This window comes from Lampetra planeri, chromosome 12, assembly GCF_965212315.1.
Source record: "Lampetra planeri chromosome 12, kcLamPlan1.2.h2, whole genome shotgun sequence".
NCBI lineage: Eukaryota > Metazoa > Chordata > Hyperoartia > Petromyzontiformes > Petromyzontidae > Lampetra > Lampetra planeri.
In genome coordinates, this window is record NC_136118.1 from 13,047,340 (window position 1) to 13,073,035 (window position 25,696).

A 25,696-nucleotide genomic window follows, 5' to 3' on the forward strand; every position below is an offset into this window, starting at 1 on the left:
AGCAGGCAAGTGACCCGTGCACTGAAGCACGATTAGAAAAAGACATCAACGACCAACATTGGAAACCCCACAAACCAGCCCACCAGCAGAGGACAATAACGAAGAGAGCCGTGCAAGAAGAACTTCCACGCCCAACATGCTCCCTCTTCAGAACGTGGGGAGCAGAGTGGGAACAGAACGTGCCGATGGCCGCTTCAGTTCACCAGCCTTAACAAGGAGTGACTAAACCCTAGTTTACCCTTCAGTAGCTCTCAACACTTTCATGTGTGTTGAACTTCTTTCGCACCGTATGTGCATTCCCCCCTCCCTCCCCTTTTTTCTTCTTCTCCTACAGGGCAATCAGAGCTTAGGAAGACACCAGGAGGGGGTTGTAGAGTTTATTGCAACAGTTTATTGAAACATGCAGGTTGGACAGGTTTCCATTGCACTGTAACCCATAATGTGTTTATGCTGGTGTCAACCTCCTTTCATATCCTCGGTGTGTAACTGAATCGTCTTGTTCATACGAATCTTTGGGGGGAAAAAAGTGCATACCTCCAGAGGCTTCCTGACATCTGAATTTTTGCCAAAACACCAACAACAGAAGGAGGAGGCCAGACGAAGATCAACGACCACAGATGAGGGTAGATGAACATCAAGGAACGGGGGCCAAGAATCTGCCACCAGATTCCCAAACGCCACCTTTCTCACTCACTAAGCTAGTGCGGAAAGCACAGCCCACTCAAAAGACTCAGCCTCTAAGCAGCCGCACTTCATAGCGTGTCTCTATAAGAGACATGCCTACCGGCTCTCCTCTGAGATCACCACTGATCTCGTAGAACAGTGGTTCTTAACCTTTTTGAAGGTACCGAACCCCACCAGTTTCATATTCGCATTCACCGAACCTTTATTAATTGGAAAAATAAAATATGATTTTTTCAAATTCAAAACATAGGTATATGTTTTACTGGTGCACAATCATGAGTCGGGTGTGTGTCTTAATCTCCGCCGAACCCCTGAGACTGACTCACCGAACCCCTGGGGTTCGATCGAACCCAGGTTAAGAACCACTGTCGTAGAATGAGCCTCGTGTCCCCCCCCACCGCCACCCCCCACAAAATCAAACGCCAGAACCCGTAAAGTCTCAATGCTACCTGTACGACAAAATCCACAACTTCAAAGCAGCTTTGCCTCCTTTAAGTAAAAACGACGAGGTACAAACCACGCCTATCCACTCCACTCCTTCCTCCTTCGATCTGAATGCTTTTGTGTGACAAACAAGGGAGAACAATCTCTCCAAACCCAGACAGGACAATTGTGGGAATCCTTCAGCGGAGAACGGCGCTCTCCTGGTGAAGCACCAAGGCCTGAATCTCGCTCAGCCTCCCGGCCAAAGTTCACTAGAAAACCACCTTAAACCATCCAAAATTATCACAATCATTTCCAACAGGTAAAAGGCAAATGGCATTCGGATGCATGTCTGAGGGAGCTACCAGCAGGTGCACAAGACGTATCGTACCTCAACGATACACCATCAATCTCCTCGTGAAAAGCAGAGACTGCACGTGAAGTACAGTTTGCTTAAACAAAAAATGTAAAGGTCTTTCCTTTTGTCCTCAAAATAAATATGGCACGGAATATCACACAGCTTTAGACGAGAGAAGTGAGGGTTTTATCTTTCATCTTTATAATCAGGCATTAGACTGTTTTAAATTCTCAAACTCGACAGGGGTCTAAAGCTGAAAATGAAACACCAATGCTTTATATTCTTTGGGTCTTTCGGTAAAGTCACGTAGAATATTAAAATTAATGAATTAATTTGTTCTATGCGACTTTACCGAAAGACCCAAAGAATATGAATTCCTGCAGTCACGAAAGCGCAACAACAAAAAATTCCCACAACAATCATCTAATGCATTACAACTCCACATGGAAGCAAACACCGAAAGTATATTGCTGGCGTATTAGCCAAGAATAAACTCAACCGTGACAAAGTAGCCTTTCCAACAGTTTTCTCTGCTGTAATTCCACTACCCTGATGGGGTTACGAGGGCAAAACCGCGGTGGAGAGATGCACGGGGCTGGGGTTAGATAATATGAATATGTAAAAAACTATTTTTGTTCCTGGGTACTGTCATTTTTTAATGATCATGCCTAAAAAGTATAGAAAATGTCCAATATTCCCCACAAACTTTGCTTTTGTGACCTTTATGTGAAAGAATGACACAAATGCACACGTTTTCTCATTGAAAATAGGTACATTTCAAAATATCCGTGTACTAGTCACAAAAGCAAAGTTTGTGGGAAATAAAAGCCATTTTCTATACTTTTGAGGCATAAGCAATTAGGAAATAACCCTTACTACCCAGGAACAGAAACTTTTTTTGTTACACATCAGCCTTGCGACATCGGTCCACTTCCAACTCTGTTGTTGATTTCCATGCAGTCTTTAATCTGCTTTTTCTATGCGGAAGAACTGTCGAGAGGTTTATGATGAACGATAGTTCGCATCAAGCTGCGGTATAGCGCCAAAGACCAAACGGCAAAGTTGTATAATGTCGTCAAACTGAAACTTGCTAATGGGCAAGAGAGCGAGTGGGTAGGAAAACCTGGCAGCAAGGACTTTCAAAACTGTGCAGCAGTTTAATAAATTAGGTCCCATTGTAGCTGGTTGTTTGACGTTCACTTTTCCCGAGGCTTTGTATTTCAAGGCAGGTGGAAACTACACCGTGGAGAAGGTGCCGTCATGTCTGCACCACAGGGCTGAGCGACAGAGTTCGTAACGTAACATAAATGTAAGCCGACGAGACGTGTGCACACATTTCTGTAGTGCTCAGCAGCTTCTAACTGCCATAAAAGTATCTGGGAATGAGCAAGTTTACAGAAACGAATTGTTAGCCTCAGAGGTGTACGCAAAATGCAAGCCCCAAGAACACTTATAACAAACGTCGAGTTAAATACCAAAATGCGCTGTATGCATAAGAGAAATAACGTACGGTATTTTGTTTCAACACAGTGTGCTTGGGAAAAATAAAACGTGCGTGGCAATCAGTGTTAAACCTGGAGCCACGGCTTAATCATCGGCCAGTTTTGCTCTCAGGAAGATTCAGGGGCATTACCAAAGAGGGTTACTGCATTGCCACGATGCATATCTGTGGAGCTGGCTGCTCAGAAGGAATGGTGGGGTGGGGCAGGGGTAGTGGTTGGGGATCAACATGGCAAGCCAGTGCTCCCCGATAGTGGGGGGGTATGTTCAGTGAGATATGCCGTCTCCAATTTACAGAACACCAGGACTGTAGGTGTGTGAATAACAGGATCAGATACGGCACACAGTAGGAAACAATTCGCTCTCCTGAGCAGCAGACACAGCCACTGCAAAGGGGGAACGTTATTCGGCAAACCCGTAATACACTGGCACGCAAGCCTTGATGACATAAGCATAACACAGCATTATACTGTTACTTTGTTCCTGGTGTGGAGGATGAAGATCACAACCTTTATCTACAACTGTATATTGGTTTTCGTGAATATAACGTTACTCTGCCTTCCTACATATAATATGCTGCAGTTGTATAATGCTTTTGTTGAGTGTGTCTAGTCAAACCTTGTCAGAACTTTCATTAAACAACGTGATGCCATTCTAATGCAACATCGAATATAAAGGCAGTGTAATTTTAATTCCGTGTAATGTACAACTCAATGGTATAGCACCAAATGAGAAAATCCCTTTTGGGAGAGCTACAGTTTATATGATCAGAGTGAGTTCAAACAACATAGGGCAGTACATTTCTATGCAAGAACAACATCTTACACCAATGTGAACTCATAACCACTCACTCATCAGCAGCAGCCAGCCCAAATTACAACTAAATCCATTCAGAAACTCTCATTAAACCCATCTGATGCAGTCAAAGCCTGTGCGCTCTGAGAATACCAGCGTAGGTCTATATTTGAAAACCAAATCAGACTTCAATGAGCGTCTTTGCCCCATGAGCCACATCAAATGTAAAAATACTTACATGAGCAAGAACTGCCACAAAGTTCCGGTTGAGGTGTACCGCCTCGTACAGCGCCAGTAGAATGGACTCATTCGTCCTGACAAGAAACATAGCATCATCACCATTACTATTCATATTAACAGCAGTAGCATCAGCAGCAGCAAGGAATGTCAATTATTCACAAAGTTAAAGACACAAAATAGCCATTTGCCATCTCAGCCAGGACGGTGATGCTGTGTTAAGAACACGCGACTCAAAGCCGGAAGAGTACAAGTTAAAATGCCAGCCAAGGGGTCGAATCAATTCATCTTCCCTCCAGGCCAGATGAAATAAATACAACTTTGTAGGAAGTCAATGATATTCAAAATGTGAAGAAACCCCAGCCATTGCAATGTGTCATTTCTCCATTGCTGGCTGAGTGGCTGTCTGTGCAAATTAGATGTGCCCCTATTGCTCGTTTGAGATTACAATTGCATAAATAACCTAAATTAAATTTCCAATTAAAAAGTGTGCTTTTAATGCTTATGAAATGGCTTCTAATACATGCATACATACTTTTAATCCATTCAACTTCAAAACCACAAATCAACTTGTTCTAATTGTTGCTGCTAATCAAAGACTGGTTTGTTTTTCTCTTTCAAACATAATTTGTAATTTAACAAACTACCCGCATTCAGAAGGAGTCTTGTCGAATACTTGAATCGTTGCTTTATTTTCAATGTGCAAGTTCATAGGACCCAGGTAAATATTACCGACACAAACACGATTGTTGTGTGCCTTAACGTAAAAATGTGGTTTCAGTTTCAACGAGACAACTTCAGAGGTTGCCCCAACATATATAATGGGTACATAGCTCTGGGTTGGGGCATATTAATGCTGCAAGACACAATATATTATTTATAACGAATACGACTTGTAACCTGAATTTGCTCAACAAGTGAACATCTCATCATCTGAGCACTTTGTTTTAACAGTGATTTATCTTATATAACCTATGGATTTATAAAGAAACACTTTTGATTTGCTATCATTCTACAGTGTATGTATACCTGTCAATTGTCTAAGGAAAATAAACTGCCTTATTTGAGAGACTTTTAATAAAAGCCAAGGTACGACGTTTTATTTTGTCCTCAATAATCCAGTTTATATACTCTTTGGTTCTTTCCGTAAAGTCACGTAGGTATAAAAATTAAAATAAATGACGATGTTTCAGGCGCAACACAAGCGTCCGTCATCAGGTGGGAAAGCATGGCCTGCTGCTGATGCAGACTGTTTTAAATCCAGTTTAGCCAGAGTATTTAGCAAGGCAAAATTAATTCACACATTGCAAAGAAAAGACACGTCTGTCAGATGACTTTAAAGAATATTCTTTGGGTCTTTCGGTAAAGTCACGTAGATAGAAAAAAAAATCAAAATAATAACAGTATCACGACGTTTCGATCGCAACACAAGCAATCGTCTTCAGGTGAAATTTTTTTTTTGATCTACGTGGCTTTACCGAAAGACCCAAAGAATATTAATTCCTGCAGTCACGAAAACTTTAAGTCAAGATTTGACTTTAAAGTAGTTTAATTAACCCAACAAGGTCTGTGAAGCAATTTTGAAAATCTTTGCTCATAATGCACCATCTCTCAGGCTTTTGCGAGTGCTGATGCAAGCAGATGCAAATAAAAAGGAAAATATTTCTGCGGGCCTGAGGGTATGTTCTCGCACACACAAATGAGAAGATTACACCCAAAGCAGCTCAAGCATTTAATAACTGTCGTGTACAAAAGACACACAAGGGAAACAACAAACTTAATCTCCACTTTACCATCTCTAATTACGTTGAAGTATTCCCCCCCCCAATGCCTGAGGTGCACAACTCTCTAACAAAGGCATCTAGCACTACACCGTCCCATCCTACTATCTGTAAGATAGGCAACGGATATATTGCATTGCGAAAAACTAGCTGGAAGACACGTAGATGCTCAGGGACAACGCAGATGCTTTCAATACAGGACTGAGCGACTCACAAAAGTCACAAGAGCCGCAATGGGTATGCGTGTCTGCAATGCACCGGTGATTCAACTTTCAAAACGTCTTTCCAGTGTAATTCTCCAAATGTCTATGGTGCCAGTCAATGGTTATGCCCCCGCTTTAAAAAAGCCACAGTCTGTGCGTTTGTACAGCACCACTGTGTGTGACTAGAATGTTAGACTGCGTGGTATACATATCTAACATAAATGGCAAATAGTTGTCAGTTTTTTTTTCTTTGTTATGAAACTGTGGGAGTTCTATTACCGACCAAAATAGCCAAAGTGTGTTAGGTACAAAGACATCATATAAAATAAAAGGTTAAAACTGTCATCCTAAATTTGACAACTAAAATACAATGAAAGTTATTTCAAGTACAAAATACCCTGTGGTACATTGACAACTTTTTGTAACACATTTGCAATACATATTTGCTATGTGCTTTAGAAACGCAAATATTTGATTGCAAAAGATAATTAAAAATGCTTGCTGATGCCACTGGTAACATCTGTCTTTGCAGGCGATTATACGAGCGTACTTAAGAGTACATCATTATTCATCCACCGGGGGACGAAGGCCTCCTCCCTCCCCAGGTCATCTGCATCCGTTCAGCATCACAGAGGCGACAATCGATCTGGCTCCTGCACACGAGCCGATCCCATTGCTCAAACTCCGTGGTGGACGTCCACAATTACACTTTCCAACAGTTGGTGCCGTTTTTGTAAACAAAAATATCTTCGGTTATGCTATCTGGTCTCGGAGCTTTGATTAGACTGCAAAGGGCAGTATTCACTTCAAGTGCAATATCTGGAACTTCTTACACTTCTCTTAAATTCGATTTTACTGCTAGGGTTCATGGATTTTTTTGCTATAAAAATGTGTATAAAATTCCTGTACTCATTGCAATATTCTCTCTCCGCTATGTGTTATGGATTCATCTTAATGAGCCAAGGACTACAACTGGTAAATTAACAATCATCAACCTCTGACTCGTTGGTTTCTTCGGTAAAGTCACGTAGAAAATCAAATCAAATAATATAATACGTCTCGGTTGCTTGTGGTAAAACCGAAACGTCGTATTCCATTATTGTTTAATTTTCAACGTGACTTTACCGAAAGAACCAACGAATAATTCCTGCAGTCACGAAAGCTTCGAATCTAGCATCAACCTCTTTTTCGGTGATTTTAAACTCCCATTGCACACTGTCAATTGAATAAAAAATGTATTGTGTCTTCTTCTTTCTCTTCTCAAAAATGTTCTGATCTTCTTACACAGCGCTATGCTTTGTGGCTTTCATTTGATATTACCATCCCTTTTCATCTCGTCTTCTTCATATTTTGACAGTTTCAGATCATGTGTTCCGGTTGCTTTAATTAACTGCGCACCTGAGATTTTGACATAAATTAATAACTCATGGATTTTCCCTTAAGCCCAAATAAATAATCTAAAAACAGTTATATATTGTTATTTTCGTAAATGTTTATTACAAGTCACGTGCTTAAACCAAACAAATATATTCGCTGGTTAATCCGAAATCTGCATGATCACCTCTACAGTACAGTAGTTGCCATATATTTACAACAGTGGGCAGAGTTTGATTGATTTTTATCGGAGTGGCTCTGCTATAGACTTAGTGGAGTCTTCTGCATCGGAGCAGGAAAGTGTGATCACTGAGTACGCACATCGATCAGCTGATCGTTAACATTCGTTCTAAATCGAAAGAGTAACAATCGAAATCGTCAGTTGTGCTTAATTTTGAGTGATTTATCTGATAATTTATAATCCAAGTTTTCATTTATGAAACTGTGTGATGGCAGATAAATTTAACCAGTATTTATACCTATATTAGTGGTTTTTGGTACGGGGATCCACGGAAAATTTATATTTTTGGATTATCCACGATTTTGAATTATCCGCGGCTGTCCTCCCAGTCATGAGCGCGGATAGTCGAGTCTCCTGTAATTGATTTCATCCTCTCTGTTGAAGTGTGTCACTTGCATGGCAAAGAGTCTGTGGTCCCTTCTAGTGATGAATTTGCTGAAATTGGACATCTCTCGCATATTGGCACTTATTCATTAGAATCAGGTCCATGTCCCCGATTCCTTTTTTAATGTGTTTATTACCTTTTAGGTATAAACTCTAATATACTTTCAGTCTCATCTCTCTTGCTAATCTCTGCTCCTTTTACCTACGTTTGTATTCAATGCTGGAATGTGTTTTAGCCTTCCTTAGAAGAAAATTATTTACTTTAGTATATATTTAGTCTACTATCAATCTTCATGGCTTTGATAAATTCAAATGCATTTTTTAAGTTCAAATATCATTTAACATTACGTGTTTGCTATAATTTCACATCACATCTCTCTGGAATCTTGCTGCACTAAATGCCCTCTCGGTAAGGAAACTCTATATTAGCCATTATTCACAAGTATGATGATTACATCAATGGCAACGGTGTTGATATCCTGCTGATAAGAATTATATTTATAAGCTGCAGGCTTATTCTATCTACTAGTGGGCAGAAACTGCTGTGGCAAAAAATTCAATTATATAATTTCATAGGGATGCTGCACAGCATTTGCCAAAGGAAGCCAGTTACTTTCCATCAAGGATCTTGGGTAAAGGCCAGCATAGAATGCCTTTCAGGCTCAAAGCTCTTCATTGATACCAACAGACATGTTGCCCGCAAGCTACTGTCAACACAGTTTACTGCAGTGCTGTGCTTTTAGCTTACTCTGCCCATTCCATCAAAGGGCGCTCATTATTTGTGTTACTGTACTCGTATTATTAACGCCATTGCTTGGAACATTGATTCTGTATGCGAGTTAATGCTCTGCATTTTCAGGATGTGAGAAAGCATGTATTACTACACCGTATTGGAAGTAGTATATTTTGTATAGGGCTGTATTGACTGAGCAGTGAGCAGCGTAAATGTCCAGAGTACCTGTGACATTAGAAGTGAGAGTCGAGAAGTCTAATCACAGAGCCACCAGATACTGGTTTGAACATAACACTATATCAGCATGTAGCAGGATACATTTGAGCAGCAACTTAGTTTAAAGAAAGACAAACTCTACACCACAGCAGAAGATCATTACACCATAATTAGTTACAATAAAAAATCTAGTTTAACTATCTGGCTGATTACAATTACTTTAACTACATATTGCACACAGGAAAGCATGTAATGTAGCCCTCTCTCAAGAGACTGATACAGTTAAAAGTCAAACATTTGGTAGAAGCAGATGCAATCCAAACACTGTCAAAGCGTCACAATACTCAGTGGAAAGGCAATATAGATAATAAGTGTTACATACATTAAATGTGAATACAGTTTTGTTGGAGAATTTTCCCATTTAAAAAGTACAGACAGGTTTGTTCCGGAATTTTCTACTTTAAGAGCAAACTCTGGAATTTGAAGCACATTAATCCAGCAGAAAACATTGTTCCGAGGCAGGTTTATGGACTGTTCTATCACATGACATGCCAACTACCAACAATTCCCTTCATGCATTGTGTATCCTTTCCAGTGACCTGACTTTAATGCTAGCCTTCAGGGCCAACAACATCAGCTGGAATCTGTGCCAAGTAAATGCCTCCCCTCAAGTCACAACACACTTGAAATAAGAGACCAGAAATCTATATTTGTGAGCTATTCCAAAGAAACGATTGTAGCAGTGGTCATTTAACCATGTTATTCCATCTGATTGGTATTGTACCATTCAAATGGTTGAATGGCAAACATGTTTCTGTAGCGTGCACCACGTAGAGGGAGCCGTAACATTTTTTACCCGTGGCGTACCACAGGATGAGGAGTAGAGTCAAGGATATCGTGCATGGAAAAATTTAAATGAATGGGAAAGGGAAGCGAGCAGGTAAGGGGAGACAGAGAAAGATGATTGGCAAAGGTTCTGGATGCCAGGACGGAAGTCACCGAGAGGGTTGAGGAGGTGGTGGCTCAAGACGAGTCGGCAGCAAGAGGAGAGGAGCACCGGGCAGGAAGTGGAGAAGGGGAAGAAGGAATGACTGGGCCGAGATATCGGGATGAGAAGAGGATGATGTTGAGAGGAAAGAGAGGGTGGGAGAAATAGCAAGCTGAAGGGAGCTGCATGGAGCAGCGCATTGTTATCACAGGGGGTGGCGAGAGGGGATGGATTCATAATGGGGGTGGTCACACATGAATCGTGTGAATTATGGGAGGTTTGAGGTTATTTAGATATATCGAGGTTCACTTAAATAACAATGGGTCTGGAAGAAGGCAAACATATGTATCCCAGCATTCCATTATTCTGTTTAAATATTAATGAAAAACTCAATGTACTCCAAAATGAGGTTAAAACTATTCTGATGCATATATGCATCGTAACACTAAATGTTAAAGTATAAAAAATTGTTATCATGTTGTACCTAATACCTATATTTGTAATAGTGTATCTTGCATAAAAACATGCATCTCTTTATTGGAGTTTAAAGCATCTTCACAAATCTGTCTCTAGCTCTTTATAGGTCAAAACGTTGTTACTTACAATGCCACCGATACCATTATATCCCCTTATTGCTTCATTCTATCTGCTATAATAACCTATCTTGAGGGATATGTGATCAAATGCAATAGTAACGCAGCAAGCTGCCAACCCACTTACTTGACAGACATTTTCTCTTCTCCGTCTCCCACAAACATACTTCCAACCTACAAATCAAAGGACCCCACGTTAGAAAAACCTCTCATATATATGTAGCCGAAGCCAAACATGATGTCACAGCCACACAGTAAAGCTGAGAGATTATTGTTTAAATAATGAGACAATTCGAGAGGTTCTTTTCAGGTGAGCTTGGGTCATGTGCACCAGAAAAACGCAGCATCAGGACAACGCAGAATATCAGCCAGGCCAGCTTTAAAGATTTTTTTTTTCCTAAAACTAACGTTTGCCCACAAGTGCCATTTACAAGGCCAGCATTTGCCGACTTTGACCTTTTTCGCACAGCTTTAAATTACACTCTCATCGAGAGGAGGGTGCGAATACACACAAGTTACTTGCCAGTGCGACAATGTGGCCACTGTGGTAGCAGTACAGAAGGTAGCTTGGCCGACCTATCTGTGTGGATGTGCGGGTGTTATCACCTCATGCGCGTAAGTTTTCACCAGCTATTCAAGTGTCCTTCAACACGTAAAAAATACTCTACGATGGAATTAGCCATACATTCTAAGGTGTTTTAGAGCTCCATGTTTGTGAAATATGCCCTAGTCTAGTATTTAATTTCCCTGAAATGTATCATTTACTTCTGCATATGTGTGATGCTTAATACATCACCATGTTTGTGATGGCCGAGAAGATGCCTCCCTGGTGCTCCTCTTCCTTGGCTTTGTACTGTCTGCGGCACATGGGAAGCAAGGGAAGAAGGAATTCAACACGACGCACGCGACACTGCCAAGGTGACCTTCTACCAGTGGCACCGATGAGCGTCGACTGCTGCTTGCAAGACTTCACAACATTTTCCCCGCTTTTTCCAAAAAAGCGCATGAAAATCAGTGAAGTTAGCAATACGATAAACGATCATTAATAACATGGCAAGCCATTACAAGGGCACAGCGCAAATTACTAAAACATTCAACATCAGTCATTCGTCAAGCGTAATGAGAAATAGATGGTGTCAACATACACCTCGCTGGGGACCTGAGGAGCTCGCTACACCGCGCTGCTCGAATGCAGCGTGGCAGACGCGCGTCCACCTTCTACAAATGGACGATCAAAGAATCGCCGAACCGCGACCGTGAGGTGAAGTCCAACCCTACAAAAGCGCCTCACCGTCGAATGTGCCGTCCGTGTAACATTAGCACCTCTGATTTGCACGGTTGGCTACATAAGTTGCGAAAGAAGTTCAACATACGTACGACATCCTGGTGGTGTCACTACGATCCACACAGCGTCTACTGCTGTCTCCTTGTATTGGTTCAATGTACTTCGCTTCTACAACACACTTCAGAACTATTGCATTTCCATCCCACCATACAAAAGAAAAATGATTGGTAATGTATGGTTTGAGTAAGTTTTTTTTTATGGAACAACCTTGTCTCTACTGCACCGAATTATGTGCACGTGATACAAGTGTATACATGTCATGCATTTAGTAGACAGTGAATAGGTGACATCATTGAGGAGTTAATCCCTGACAAGAACGGACCCGATTCACAAAACATATTCTGACAGGGGTAGTTTAGTGAACCCAATACATGTTTTACACACGGTGAGAAATCCATGGCAGGTGTACAGCCTCTCTGCACACTGACCATGTGGAATTCAAATTGTGCATGTTCCAACAACATACCCCACCGCAGTACACTACACAGCACCATTATATGGCTGCTTAACTGTTACTGCAGTCAATGCCAAATGCATTGATTTGCCCAAAACTTGATCATTCAGAATCAGGAATGATACGCAAGGGTATCTAGATAACGAGTCGACATTCTGGCCACTGCGACAGTCAATGGCACATTGTGATTAATTAAGAGCACACTGGTTCTGCCTCCAGGGCGTAATTATGCCACTTGCGACGCATGCACTGCTTCTGGTCTGTAACCCTTCCAAGGCCCAGGACTGTTCTCCCCTGGGTCAGTTTCACACGGCCAATAAATTACAGTTTTTAAAAGTGACACTTTATTATCCTGGCATTGCATACAAATTAAGACCGTGCAGGCTTCTCAAGACCATCGCGAGAACATAAATATAAAAAACAAAACCCCATTGAGGTTTGCACGTGGAGCGTATGCAAGTAAATGGGCCATTAAGCGGTAGAAAAGAAACCACTCACTGAAAAAATTACAAACTTAAAGGAATTGCTATAGACCATTAATATCTCCTAAAAACTAATGAGAATAAAAAGTTTGGGGAGATACAATAATAGGTAATCGGGGAGATTTGTATGCGTAGTTGTTATTGCAGTTGCAATAAACACCCACACCAAGGCATGCAAGCCTTAGTGGTTAATGCCGACATGATTCCTTGCAAAAGGTTTCTGTTTGGTGCTTTAACATCTTAACACCTGTTTAATTGCCAGAAAGGGTAAAACCTATTCTTATATTTTTCTACTGGCAAGGGAGGTCCCATGATGAAGTTCAACATGCATACATAAATAAAAATATGTATACACGCACAATAAGTCTCGATCATGTGTTTTCATTGGGCATGTAATGTCACACGATGTATAAATACACCAACCTGTTGTATTCTGTGAGAGCCCTAGAAATGACAAGCCCTTCCCCCTGCAAAGAAAAACACAACAATTATTTCGTAAGTAAACAGCCTAATTTCATCTACTCAATGTGCACATGTAAGATATACAATTGAAGCATCCATTAGAGGTCTAACTGAAACTCGGGTGTACTAACGAATACAAATGTAAAAGCAGGAATCATTTCAAAGGTGGCACATGCTGGCCCCCAACTCTAAAGGCCAAAAGGGCAATGACCACCATCCCAGCCCACTTTGTGGTAAGGACGGCACAGGATCAAGCACGCTTTGGACGAAACACCGTGGTTTCTGCTTAATATATATTTGTGCTGGTGCTCAGGCGAATGTAACCAAACTTCTAAACTGAGCAAACTTTCACATAATGGTGCATTTTCACTTTTGCTCTCATGCCAATGGACTATGCTAATTACCAAATTCATATAAATACAGGACAGTCCATCTAATGAATGTTACATGCGGCCAAACTTTGATCATTCGTATTCTTTGGGTCTTTTGGTAAAGTCACGTAGATAAAAATAAAGTGATAGAAATTTGCAAATTGTTAAAGTGAGAAATTTGCAAATGTCTCACTAACATCACTAGCCCTGCCCACTTCGTTTATGACCCTTGGGCTACACCCATTTCAAACCTTTAAAACATCCTGCCTCAGCAGCTTTCCCCCTCCTTTTTTCTCCTAATGACGATTGCTTGTGTTGCGGTCGAAACGTCGTGATATGTTTTTTATTCTATCTACGTGACTTTACTGAAAGACCCAAAGAATATGAATTCCTGCAGTCACGAAAGCTTTAGGTCAAAATTTGATCATTCGTTTAATTATATACTTTCCAGACATGATTTTGTAACAATGCAAAGCTCATTGTGCCTGCTGGGTTTGCAAAGAGCAGTATCAGTGTGGGGTAGCACTTTAAAAGAAAACATGGCTTGACTAAGTAAAGTTTATTTACGCTGTGATATTTATTGAGATTAAAAAGGTGGCCATGACCCAACAAATATATCAGACCATGTACAACAACTAATAAAGATGTACAACTGAAGTAGAGTGTCAATTTCAAAGGGCGGCTTGATATTTCATTTTACACTTGGAATGAGAATGCCCATGTGAAGATTAATAATCAGTCTCTTCTCAAGTTTATTTTACAAGCATTATTAACTTATTTTAATAAGAGATTAGCTTAGTGAGCTAGGCATACTTTTTCAATAGCCCTCGGCCAAAATGTCACCCTGTCTTATAAAGATTTATAGGACAGGGTGACATTTTGGCTCAAGAGCAAGGGGTGACGGTCTTGAGCTAGTAGTGCTCATTTTAATAATTCAAGAGGGAAGATGATGATGATGAAGATAAACCCTGACGAAGAAGTAAAACTGGCAGCCTCCCAATTGCGCGTTAGGACACCGTGGGACGGCTCGAATTTTTGTTTAACAGTGGAAATGTAAACAAAACTCGTGACACTCACATTCAGCGCCATTTCATCATCCAGGATGGACAATTTGACGATGTAAGGGTTTGCCGACTGTGGAGAGAACATTCCACGCATGAGCACACGCCAAACACATTCAGAATCTGAATATTTATTTATCCTAGAGAAATCCGATGAGGTATGAACCTCTTTTTCACAGATTTCCAGTAGGGCGATTCCGCTTGAGAAGAACGCATAATTGGGCACTTTCAAAATCACAAGTGCACCCCTAATAAATGTTTTACTGAAAATAATGCGTAATTATCATAATGGTATGCATTTACATAGTACGTAAAAATACATTTAATAGCTCCAGGGTATTCTGTCCATTCGTATGACTCATTTAATGTTCCAAAAATGCTAATAAGTTTAAAAGCTTTGCACGAATTGCTCATGCATGTTATCACTGCTAAATTGGCAACCTTTCAACAAAAACAATTGTATGCTGAAAATTAAAGACGATAAAATGCTTGATAAAAACGTGATTAAATATGCTATGTATATCATGCAGTGTAGAAACATTGATGGTTCAGAAGCAGTACGGAATTTGTTACTCAAGTAACTGGCCGAAGTTGACTCTTGAATGCCACCAATATATCCCAGGCACTTGTAAAAGTATGCATACATAATATAGATACATAATACATACATAATGTACATGCATAATGCACATGCATAATGTACATGCATTATGTATGTTGATTAACTTTGAATATCCATTGTACTTTATATGAACACATTAACCCCCCCTGCCCCGCTCTGGTCCAAGCACCTCATTGGCTCACAAGTGATGACATCACATTTATCCCTCTTATAAATAAAGACGGAAAAATGATTTCTCCACAACTCTGGCTGTCGCCTGATGAGGCTGGTTGTAATTATCGGCGAAACGTCACGGTACTCGAATTGGAAATGTTTTGAGTTTACTCTCCAACACACTGGTTTGCTGAACTAGGAACTAATTGACATGTTTTGTTTAAGTGAAAAACCTTGCTAATTGGCTGTGTTGAGTGGTGGCGGGTTTAAATGACACATATTTACACGATCTAACCCAAAAAAACCTCTATTATGGACTTTCAACTCATCGTGAGAAAAACACATTCTTACGGGAGGTGAATGACACATGCCAAGCCTCACAGATAACCCTTGAGCCTGACGGTTTTGCAGTTAGTAATGTCTCACAAGCAGTGCAATTTCACTGAAACGTGATTTTTGTGTTGCTTACCTGAAAATAACACACTCAGCCCTATTTATTAGTGTATTCTGGTCAGTGAGGGTTATTGAAGGTGGGAAGCATAAACATTGCATCATAGTACAGTACAACAAATTATTTTTCTGCACTGCCCTCTGGTGACAGAACACCTGTATGACATGAAGGCACGAAGATTGTATTAGACTCGCGAAGGCAAGGGCTGCCATGCAAGCACTGCTGCTGTCGCTGTTGGCGAGGCTGCCCACCCCTCCACGCCCCTCATCCCCTCGCGCCTCTGTGGAGGCCCCGGCTTGGAGCACGCACCTCGTTCTTGCGGTAGTTGACGAGCAGTGCCAGCAGCACGACGGCGTCGTGGCCCAGCTGCTTGCGGCTGGGCTCGCTCGACAGGATCTGCGCACATTTCAGTGGCACGCTGTGAGCGGAGCCGCAGCAGCCAGTGGCGAAGAAGGCAACCTCGAGCAGTCTACCGTCGAGGGCGCGACGCCGCACGCGTCGTCATTCGTTAACACCGCACGCGTTTAACCATGTATCCGCCGAAGCGATGACGCTCACAGGTGAACGTGCACACTTGGACAACAAGTCCTGACAGATTGTGCGTGTTAAGCCATTAAAGGTTTCGACCATTCGCCACATCGTATGTATGTTGAACTTCTTTGCACCGTACGTAACCAACAATGCTAATTGGAGGTGTAGGGGGAAGGACAACAAACTAAAAAAAAAAAGCAGCTCCAATGAAATTAGTTTTAAATCTAGATTTAAAAGTGCATAGCTCTAATGGCTTGCTAATATCAAAAGAGCGTTCCAGACGGCCACAAAAGCACATCTGAAAGCGCGCGATGCGGTGACCATCTTTATTCGATGGCCAGCCAAAAGCTGCTGCGAGGATGACTGGAGTTCGCGTGATGGTTAATGCAACTTCATGAGATCATCAAGGTATTGTAGTTAATTTGTGAAAAGCATTTTGCGTGTAATGAGTGCGACATTCATTTGATGCAGCATCGCTTGCAGATACTTGTCTTTGAATGTCTTTATATACTGCCAAACTAGATCCACAAGCTTTGATGAGAAGTAGTTATTTTAATAGAATAACCTACTCTTGAATTAACTAGTTCACTCCAATACCGACAGTTACCATAATCACACTCCAGTCTGATGCAATCCACGATGTGCTGTGTGTTTCAATAACACCACGTACCATTCCAGGTTTTTTCTGCACTGCTTAGCTGACAATGCTAAAGTAATTATTTGCAAGGAAGAGTGCACTGTCAACATCATGCAAAGGTTGGCTTGAAGGCTATGATAATTCAATGCATCCGTAGGTACCACAAACACGGCAGGAGCCTTGGTAAAGACCCTTGTGGCATACATTTACTGGCCTGGGATATATCATCTGTGTTTCCAATTGCAAGTTGGATAAACAGCATTCAGACACATGGCAAGCACTTTGTGGGAGAGCAATTGCCGAGATTTAAATCACTGTGCATTAAAGTGGATATGCCAATTGAAAAAGCGTACAACTGTTTTAAGCATAACTACCCTGTGTAGACATTCAAATACCACAGCAATTTACTGTATCCTATTATATACACCGATTCCCCCAAAACACAACCTTAAGCGAACTATATTCATCTACACCACAAATGTGCACACATTTCTTTCGTGGAAAGATTAGTCACCCAATGCTTAAAAGGCAACCTCGGCCTTATTAAGTGGCAACCCATGGACAGAATGGAGGAAAATGTCCTTTTCAAGTAATAGGGGTTAATAAATGTTACAGAATTACACAAGACGTATAAATCACCAATTGCATCATTGTATATATAGTATTTACAAAATGACGCATCGTTACGAGGTATGGCACACTACTTTCACCCTACGGTGAGCTCATGGTAACATTCTCAAGTAAGCTATTGCAACAACCATTAAACACAGACATGAAGAGCAATATAAAATGTAAAGTGACAAGTAAAGGGATATGATGGATGGGAATGAGGCTTCTCAATTCATTTGGAGAGAGCATGTAAGTGTTTAAACTTATTCAGCGATTTTAAACAAATGTTCAGTGTGCCACCCTGACCATTTGAGTGGTGATAAATGCGCTGTTGACACAATTTTGATCATTATTGCAAAGCAAAGCCCAGCAAAGAAGGACTTAGACAAGGCAAGTTGTTGTTATGATTAATAAGCACTGTACATTGTGCCAAATACATTATTTGAAGAGCACCTATTTAAGTAAAAATTAGTGAGGGAAAAAATGTAGTACCCATGAAATTTCCACCAACACAAAATATATATAAATGAAACTAATGGCTTGCCTTGATCACATTTACAGATGCACACTTCCAACCCACTGTACTCTGACAAGAGATGTTATTATTTCTTTAGCATATCTCAGGGACGGTGGAACGTGGCTCTAGCCAATGCTTTAGAGGCGGGATTGGTGGACCACAGAGAGATCGTCCCGTTCACGAGGCTTCCACTTGCAGGACTTCAAGGTAACCAGCATATAGCAGCATAACAAGTGAGTTGTTTACCACTCGGTATGAAATTTGAGTGGTTTTAAGTTGTTCTTTGCAAACAGTATTATTTATCAACAACGATTGCCAGTCCGATGATAGATTAAGGCCTTCCAATGCTGCCACCATCCCTCATGTTACTGCGATGCTCCAATCAATCTCACACATTTACCGACTTCGTCATTTCATCTCTAAGGTGATCATCCTTTCAGGCACATTCTCCATTCATACATCATCTCGTACAACATCCATCATTCCTTCCAGCTATGTGACCTGCCCCAAATCCACCTACTTTTCTTCACTGTCATTCTGATGTCTATTTTTAAATCCTTTATATTAAGTTCGCTTGCTTGGTTGCGTGCTTGCTTGCTTACGACCGTGCAAATCTTTCGGTCGTTTTTTAACCCACTTCCCGTGATCCAATCGAGCTGACATTTTCCACACAGACTCGTTGTGCGAAACAATTAATGTTAGTGAAAAAAAATTCCCAAAATTGTACACTTTTTAGGCAAAAAAAATGATTTTACATATATTCAAATAGAACTCATTCGTGGCTTTGGCTGAACGTAACAGTGTAAGAGCCCAGAGCGTAACCCCTCCACAGGCCGTGGCGGAGTAGCGCAGTTGGTAGCGCCCTCGCTTCCCATGCCAAAGGTCGCGGGATCGATCCCCGCGTCCTCCACAGGCGAATATATTTTTTTAAATCCTTTATATTCAGTTCGCTGCCACGCAAATAAAGGATTTATAGTGAAAAACTTTGTTTTTACGGGTTATACTTATTTGCATTTAATCTCAGACCCATGTGCTTCTCTTCCTATCTCCCAGTCTAGTCCCAAGCAAACATTTCTCCAAGTTAAATTGTGCTTTTTCTAAATTTTGCTTCCACGTTTCAAACCTGGAATTATATCACGATTGAAAACTAAACTCCTTTACATATGTACACCCATGTTTAACTGCGTGAATTACATTTTCCTTAACTCGAGGATGTGATATTTCTAGGCTTGCACGTCTTTGCCTGCTAATTTGTGTTATGAGATGCAATAACTGGAGCATTTACACAAAAGTTTCCATATAAATACTACAGCAGCCTAAAATTATTTTAAACATTTCAACCTTTCAGACACCCATTTACGAGAGCCTCTGCTTACCACGCAGATGGTTATGTTGGCCACAGCACTGGAACATTATTCTTGTAATGGAAAGAGGAATACTGCAGTAGTAGTAATAATGCCCTCTGCAGCATATGAAACAACAATATTCCTCTCTGCAGGACAGTGTAAACTGTACATCCATGGCTTCACAAACAGAAACACAAAAACCGCCTCTCACTTTAAACGCACCAAACGTCACTTTAGCCAATGCATAATCTACAACAAACACGGTCTCGTAATGCAACACTCATGGTGAAACAAGTAAATGTCTTACCTGAACAATCGCCTCAAATATGCTGTTAATCATGATGTACTCCAAAATGGTGTTTTGACTGATGTTGTCCGTGACCTGTGTAAATGACAGCAATAATTAAACAACATAATTTATTAATTTCCATATAAAACCCATATGCTGACCAATTGGAGAGTAAACAGAGTGCAAATGCGGCATGGGTTTGTGGACATTCGTAAGTGGTACTGCTAAACAAATGGAAATCATTGTAACAGAATCTATAAATCAGTGTGTTTGCTGGGGTTCTGCGTCATTTAAATGTCGCTTCAACCAACGACTAATAGTATTTATTCATTAAAAACACCATGAATATACACAGCCCTTTGCCACATTCACTGCAGGATGTGACATCGAATTTTTGCATATTTATCTGGGACCCATGTGCCTCCCCAATACCACGCAGGTCGTCAGGATTATTTGACCATACTTCACCATGCTGATCAGTGCAGGTTGTGTAAAAGTGTCTAGCAGTACAGTACAGAAATGTATTTTGCTGCAATGCCCTCTGCTGCTCAATGTAGTCTTGTAACCTATATCACCTGTTCTGCATGGTGGTCACCCATCCAAGCACTATCCAGGCTCAGCCATGCTTAGCTTCTGAGATTACCTACAATAATCACCCAGAAATGTCTGTCCGTCCCGCGTGTGACGTCACTCCACGAGGCCCACCCCCCCTGCATGACGTCACTCCACATGAGGCCCACCCCCCCCTCATTAATATTAATGAGTGGGTGGATTTTTACACTAACGCAGAGGAAGGTCGTGCTGAATTAAATTATTTATTACGCAAAGTCGCTTCAAATATGGCGTTTCTTTACAGAAAGTGACGGTAAAAAATAAATCTACGCAGCAGTGCTACATCCGTGCGTGACGTCACTGCAAAACAGCCCCCCCCCCTTCATTAATATTCATGCCCGCGTGGAAATTAATACAAACAAACAAGGTCGCGCACTCCACATGCAGCACCCCTTCCCTCATTAATAATCATGAGCGGGTGACGTCACTCCGCATGCCACACCCCTCCACAATAACCATTAGCAGGTGACATCACTCCAAATACAGAAACCCCCCCTCCTCATTAATAATCATGAGCTGAACAATTTTTCTATTGAATATTTCAGATTTACTGCAATATACACCCGTCCTTAGACGGGCAAAAAAGCAAGATTGACAAGATTTACCACACATGCCAATGGACATGGCCACAGGAACTAAAATAATGACTTCCCTTTGCCAATTGGAAAGCAGAAAACACACATCTGATCGAATCGGTGGGCATTGCATATAAAACACACATCTGATCGAAGCAGTAGACATTGCATATAACGAGGGGAAAAAATCCCATAACTTACATCAAATTACAGAAGATTTTTGTGCCTAATATGTTTTATGCACTGAGGTCCAAGTGTGTTGCAGCGGTCACACACACAATTGTCAAAAGCTATGTATTTCACAGCTGTCGTAAATAGGCAGGGTGTATTTTGGGATACCCTCAAATATGGGCTCACACCTGATTAGCTTAAGCAGAGAAGCGTCTCATTAATTACAGCCCATGACTTGTTTGGCACTTGGGAAAGATCAGTAATAGAACTGTATTTTATACAAAAGACAAGTTCTGACAAAGTAAAGGCCACTACACGTACAATTATAAGAGATTAATTTGTCTTGATACTGTGTTGTTGGCAGCGTTATTGACAAATGTGCTTTGTAAGTCTTACTTTATCGAGCTCAATTAAAATAGTTGTGCTTGGGGGGAGACACGAACCTTTCAAACCCCACTGGAGATTTAACCACGAAACAAAAGTAAATACAATGTAGTTGTAGCCTCATTCATCGATTTACTCCCGTCTTGCGTAGGCCAATCTGAAAATGCTTCTGTGCCTCCAGAGGAAGCCCATGGAAGAACAAGGTTAGCGCCTACTACATTATAACTGTGCCCAGTGCCCAGAGGGGATGGGCTATTTTCAGAGCAGTTTGGACATGCTGACTTTCCATGTTCGCACACACACACACCTTGCAGCCGATTCAGGCATGTAGCCCATACCTGCGAGGCATGTTTCTAATTGCTCTGTGTAGAGGACAATGGTTCTACGCTCCTGGACATGCACGCAGTGTGACCATGAGAGGTGCGTGAAGATGCTGGCATGCGCGTATTTGTGTGTAAGTTACATGTGCTTGAAACCAGGTCTAGGAGCATATACGCAGTGGGATCTTTGCAGAATAAAATTTGTGAGTGCACACGGATATTAAACGGCAAGCGGGTACACCCGCACGTGCAATACAAAAGGAACACATCAACCAGGCCCATCAGCTGCTATCATTGTGCATGGCCAGTAATTGAAGCTAGAGGTCAATTGTCAGGCATAAGTAGATGCACCTAGGCATGGTGCTGGTCCCAATATCTTGTATCATGCTGGTCACAATAAGCAGTTATCAAGAACACCTGGCCCAAATATGAAAGTGTAAATCGTAAACTATTAATTTATGCATTACTAAACCCGGTTCATACTGTTCACACAATTACAGCAGGTATCCATAACAATCGTGACATGTTTTCTCAATGTAATATAAATGGTACATGGTTTAATTCATTCAACGCGCTTGTCCAATCAGCATTTAGGAGCCTTGGGGTAGGGACGCTTATTTTGGGATGCGCAGCGTGTGCGTGTCCAAGCAATGCATACGCACAGTGACCAGGCAGAGCAGCAGCTTGAGGCACAGACTTTTGAGGCTGGGAGAGCCGTCCCCGCACAGCAGATTGTCCAGGCTCTCCATCAGACTCTGGGTAACGAGCACACCACACACGACAACAATCGGCAAAGCACAGCACTTAAGCGGCCACCATGCATCCCGCCCTCGTACATCTAACGGCCGTACACTTTCCATGCAATGCACATCGAGCCAAAGTCAATATCCGTCATATTACCGGGTCTCAGGTTTTCACACTAAATCACTTCCTCTTGTAATGCGATTTAAAGTTATGAGATTTCACCATTCTCCGCTTCCCAACTGCTGCAGAACTTAAGAAACTGCTGCAGGTGTCCGAGTTAATCCAATTCACACACTTCCTACCATCGCACATTCACCTCGGCACATGGCCGTGGATCATTATTATTTCCAGATTGGGTTTATGCTATTGTAGGGAGTCCAGTAACATAAGCTCTGATGAACAAGCCAAGATAGGAGAATTAAATAAAAATATTTAAAAACGAAATAGCATCTGGAAAAGCAAAGGACTGAGTACAATGACGAAGTATAAGGTAACATTCCCTCGTAAATGTTAAGATCTTAATGGGCTCTGTGGTTTGTTTCTGCATGCAAAACACTTGGCCAATGAAGCCGATGTAACATCCTCTTAAACAGTCTTAATACAGAGTGAGACTGCACGAATTCTGGCAAAGGAGCACAGTATTTTGATCAGGAGTCAACTCAGGACATAATTTCTCCAAGGTCAAAAAATAGGTACCACTTTGCAGAAAGCCAACAGCGGTTGTCCTATTTTAATCAGAAAAATTTGAATGAAAAATATCCATTGCTGGCTTAAAGCAGCCAAAGATGAGCACTGCTCCAATGCTCATTAGAGGAAGGAGACACTGAATAATTGCATGAGGCAACAATTAGGGTAATGGCTTGTATGCGTAGCTATGGGGCAGCGTTTTAGCCCAGTGCCCTCCATCCGCACGTGTTTTTCCAGCTCCCACCCACGTACGCTCCGATGCCCCCGTGTAGTAAATCATGTAGCTCAGAGGCAGCAGAGGGATGGCGTTGGGAGAAAGCAGTGGGTAGTGTGAGGCACAAGGGTGAAGAAGATTTATTGCAGAGGAATCACGGGTCACTAGTTATTGGCAAAACTTGTGCCAAGCCGGATGGAACTCTGAAGGACCTCTGGGGCAGTGTAATATGGCTCCATAATATGTAATGCGAGCTCTATATTAGTTGTGAGCATAATGCATTTAGTACAATATTTCAGACACAGGTGCTGCAAAAACTGTCACGTTCACTGATTTTTGCACTTGACTGAACCCATCCAGTGAGCAACAACAAAAAGTGTTTTTGATAAAATTACATTAATATTGATTTCAAAATGCAATGTTTGTGCTGGAAAGGCTTCAATATAAATTGCAATAAAATCAACTGGTAGAAGTGGATTAGGACTCACTAAATGTCCTGTGACTGATGATGGGTTAGGATGTATTATTATATTGATATAAATTATATGTAATGTGTTAGTAACAAAGCTATATTTGTGCAGCAGGTATTAACCATTTTATTTATCATACATAACCATGCCTAACATTGCCAAAGAGAAGAGTGCATCATTGCTGCAAGACTGTAATCTTTGCATTTATATGTTGAACATGACCACAATATGAAAGTGAGGGAGGTGTTGGGATAAATTGAATTAACCAAGAATATAATTTTAAAAATTCTGATAATTTCTTTAAAATGATATGACAGCAGGAGCATGATTCATAATTAAAGTGTTTTGAAACTAAAAGTTTAACAAATAATTCATAGTTATCCAGCCTCTGAAAATGTCTTCATTGAATTTTTCATCAATATTCTTCCTTGCAAAGCACAACTCAAGATATGACCAGAACAGCTCTTAAAGAAAACTCTTTAAAATATGGAATGTAACCCAGATTATTTCAGACCCAGAGAAAACATTATTAAAAGAGTGTTATAAATAAGTGATTTAAAATCTTGTGATGGGCTCTGGATTTGAGGCTGCCCATTGTTCAAAATAAAGTCAACAACACAACTAGATCAACAATACACTTTAAAGACAGTCAATTTAACACCTGATATGCCTCATCATGGAAAAGCTGCAGGAAACTAGTTTTTGGTGCATTTTATTCAGACATCGTGGCATTATCCAATCTCACACCGCAGCAGTTCCCACCCGATGGGCCATGGACCACTGGTGTCCCACAAGACCGTGGCAAGTGGCATGCAGGTCTGTTGCAGATGCCGTACCGCGATATTGTTTTTCTTCACAAAACAGCATGTGTTTTACTTGCTACTGCACAACTAGTTCATAATTTAATGTCCATTCTACTGATGCATCGTGGTTCGCAAAAAAACATTTTGATGGTCAGCAGTGCTCGGTGGATCGCGAAAGGTTGGAAACCAGTCAGAGAATGTGTACGGTGACACCTAGTGGTGACATGGAGGTAACAGCAGCGTCAATAAGTGCTCCAAAACTATCGTTTACAGAATTACGTTTTTGAGAAATTGCCTCATTAGTATTGGAATAATTATTTTTCTCCCTTGCTCATTTCGAATTGCTAAATTCTGACAAGCAACTATAGAGTACGGTTTGCCCTGGAAAAGTATTTGAGGAAACTCGTAAGCATCATGGAAATTTCTGACTTTAATATCTTGCTAATTCTCTCACATTAACACAGCTTATTCAATGCTAAATTCTTCTGTTGATATGTAAACTCCTTTGTCAAGGCGCTCTTTTCCTCCCACCCAGGTTAAAAAACGCTGCCAAGCTTAGCAGTGTTCATTGGAGTGCTGTCTTTCAGACAGCTCTGTCTTCACCTGAGGACAGCTGCTTGAGTTGTGGCCGAAATGTCGTGAGAATTATATTTTATTATGTTTTATTTTTATTATTTTATTATTTCCCTTCTACGTGACTTTACCGAAAGAACCAAGAAGACATTCATTGGCGCTTGCATGCCGACCACCATAAATGAGTGATTTAAACTCCACACCCCTATGGCAAGGACAGAGGTCTCCACAGGAATAATTAATGCCGACTTCCCATCAAGAAGCACAGCCTCACCAGGTGGAGATAATATAATTGACAGCGGT

General features: G+C 41.2%; 1 protein-coding gene across 1 annotated transcript in view; it reads right to left on the reverse strand.

Annotated features, from left to right (window-relative positions):
- The window catches only part of ARMH3 (armadillo like helical domain containing 3), an 87,455-nt gene that overhangs the window by 52,958 nt on the left and 8,801 nt on the right, over positions 1 to 25,696 (reverse strand). The window contains exons 6-13 of the mRNA XM_078599570.1: positions 22,565 to 22,657; positions 19,859 to 19,933; positions 16,221 to 16,307; positions 14,702 to 14,758; positions 13,215 to 13,258; positions 11,307 to 11,367; positions 10,638 to 10,684; positions 3,999 to 4,074 (exon numbers count right to left, since the gene is read on the reverse strand). Coding sequence (XP_078455696.1) covers positions 3,999 to 4,074; positions 10,638 to 10,684; positions 11,307 to 11,367; positions 13,215 to 13,258; positions 14,702 to 14,758; positions 16,221 to 16,307; positions 19,859 to 19,933; positions 22,565 to 22,657 — 540 coding nt within the window. The remainder of the gene's footprint in view (positions 1 to 3,998; positions 4,075 to 10,637; positions 10,685 to 11,306; positions 11,368 to 13,214; positions 13,259 to 14,701; positions 14,759 to 16,220; positions 16,308 to 19,858; positions 19,934 to 22,564; positions 22,658 to 25,696) is intronic.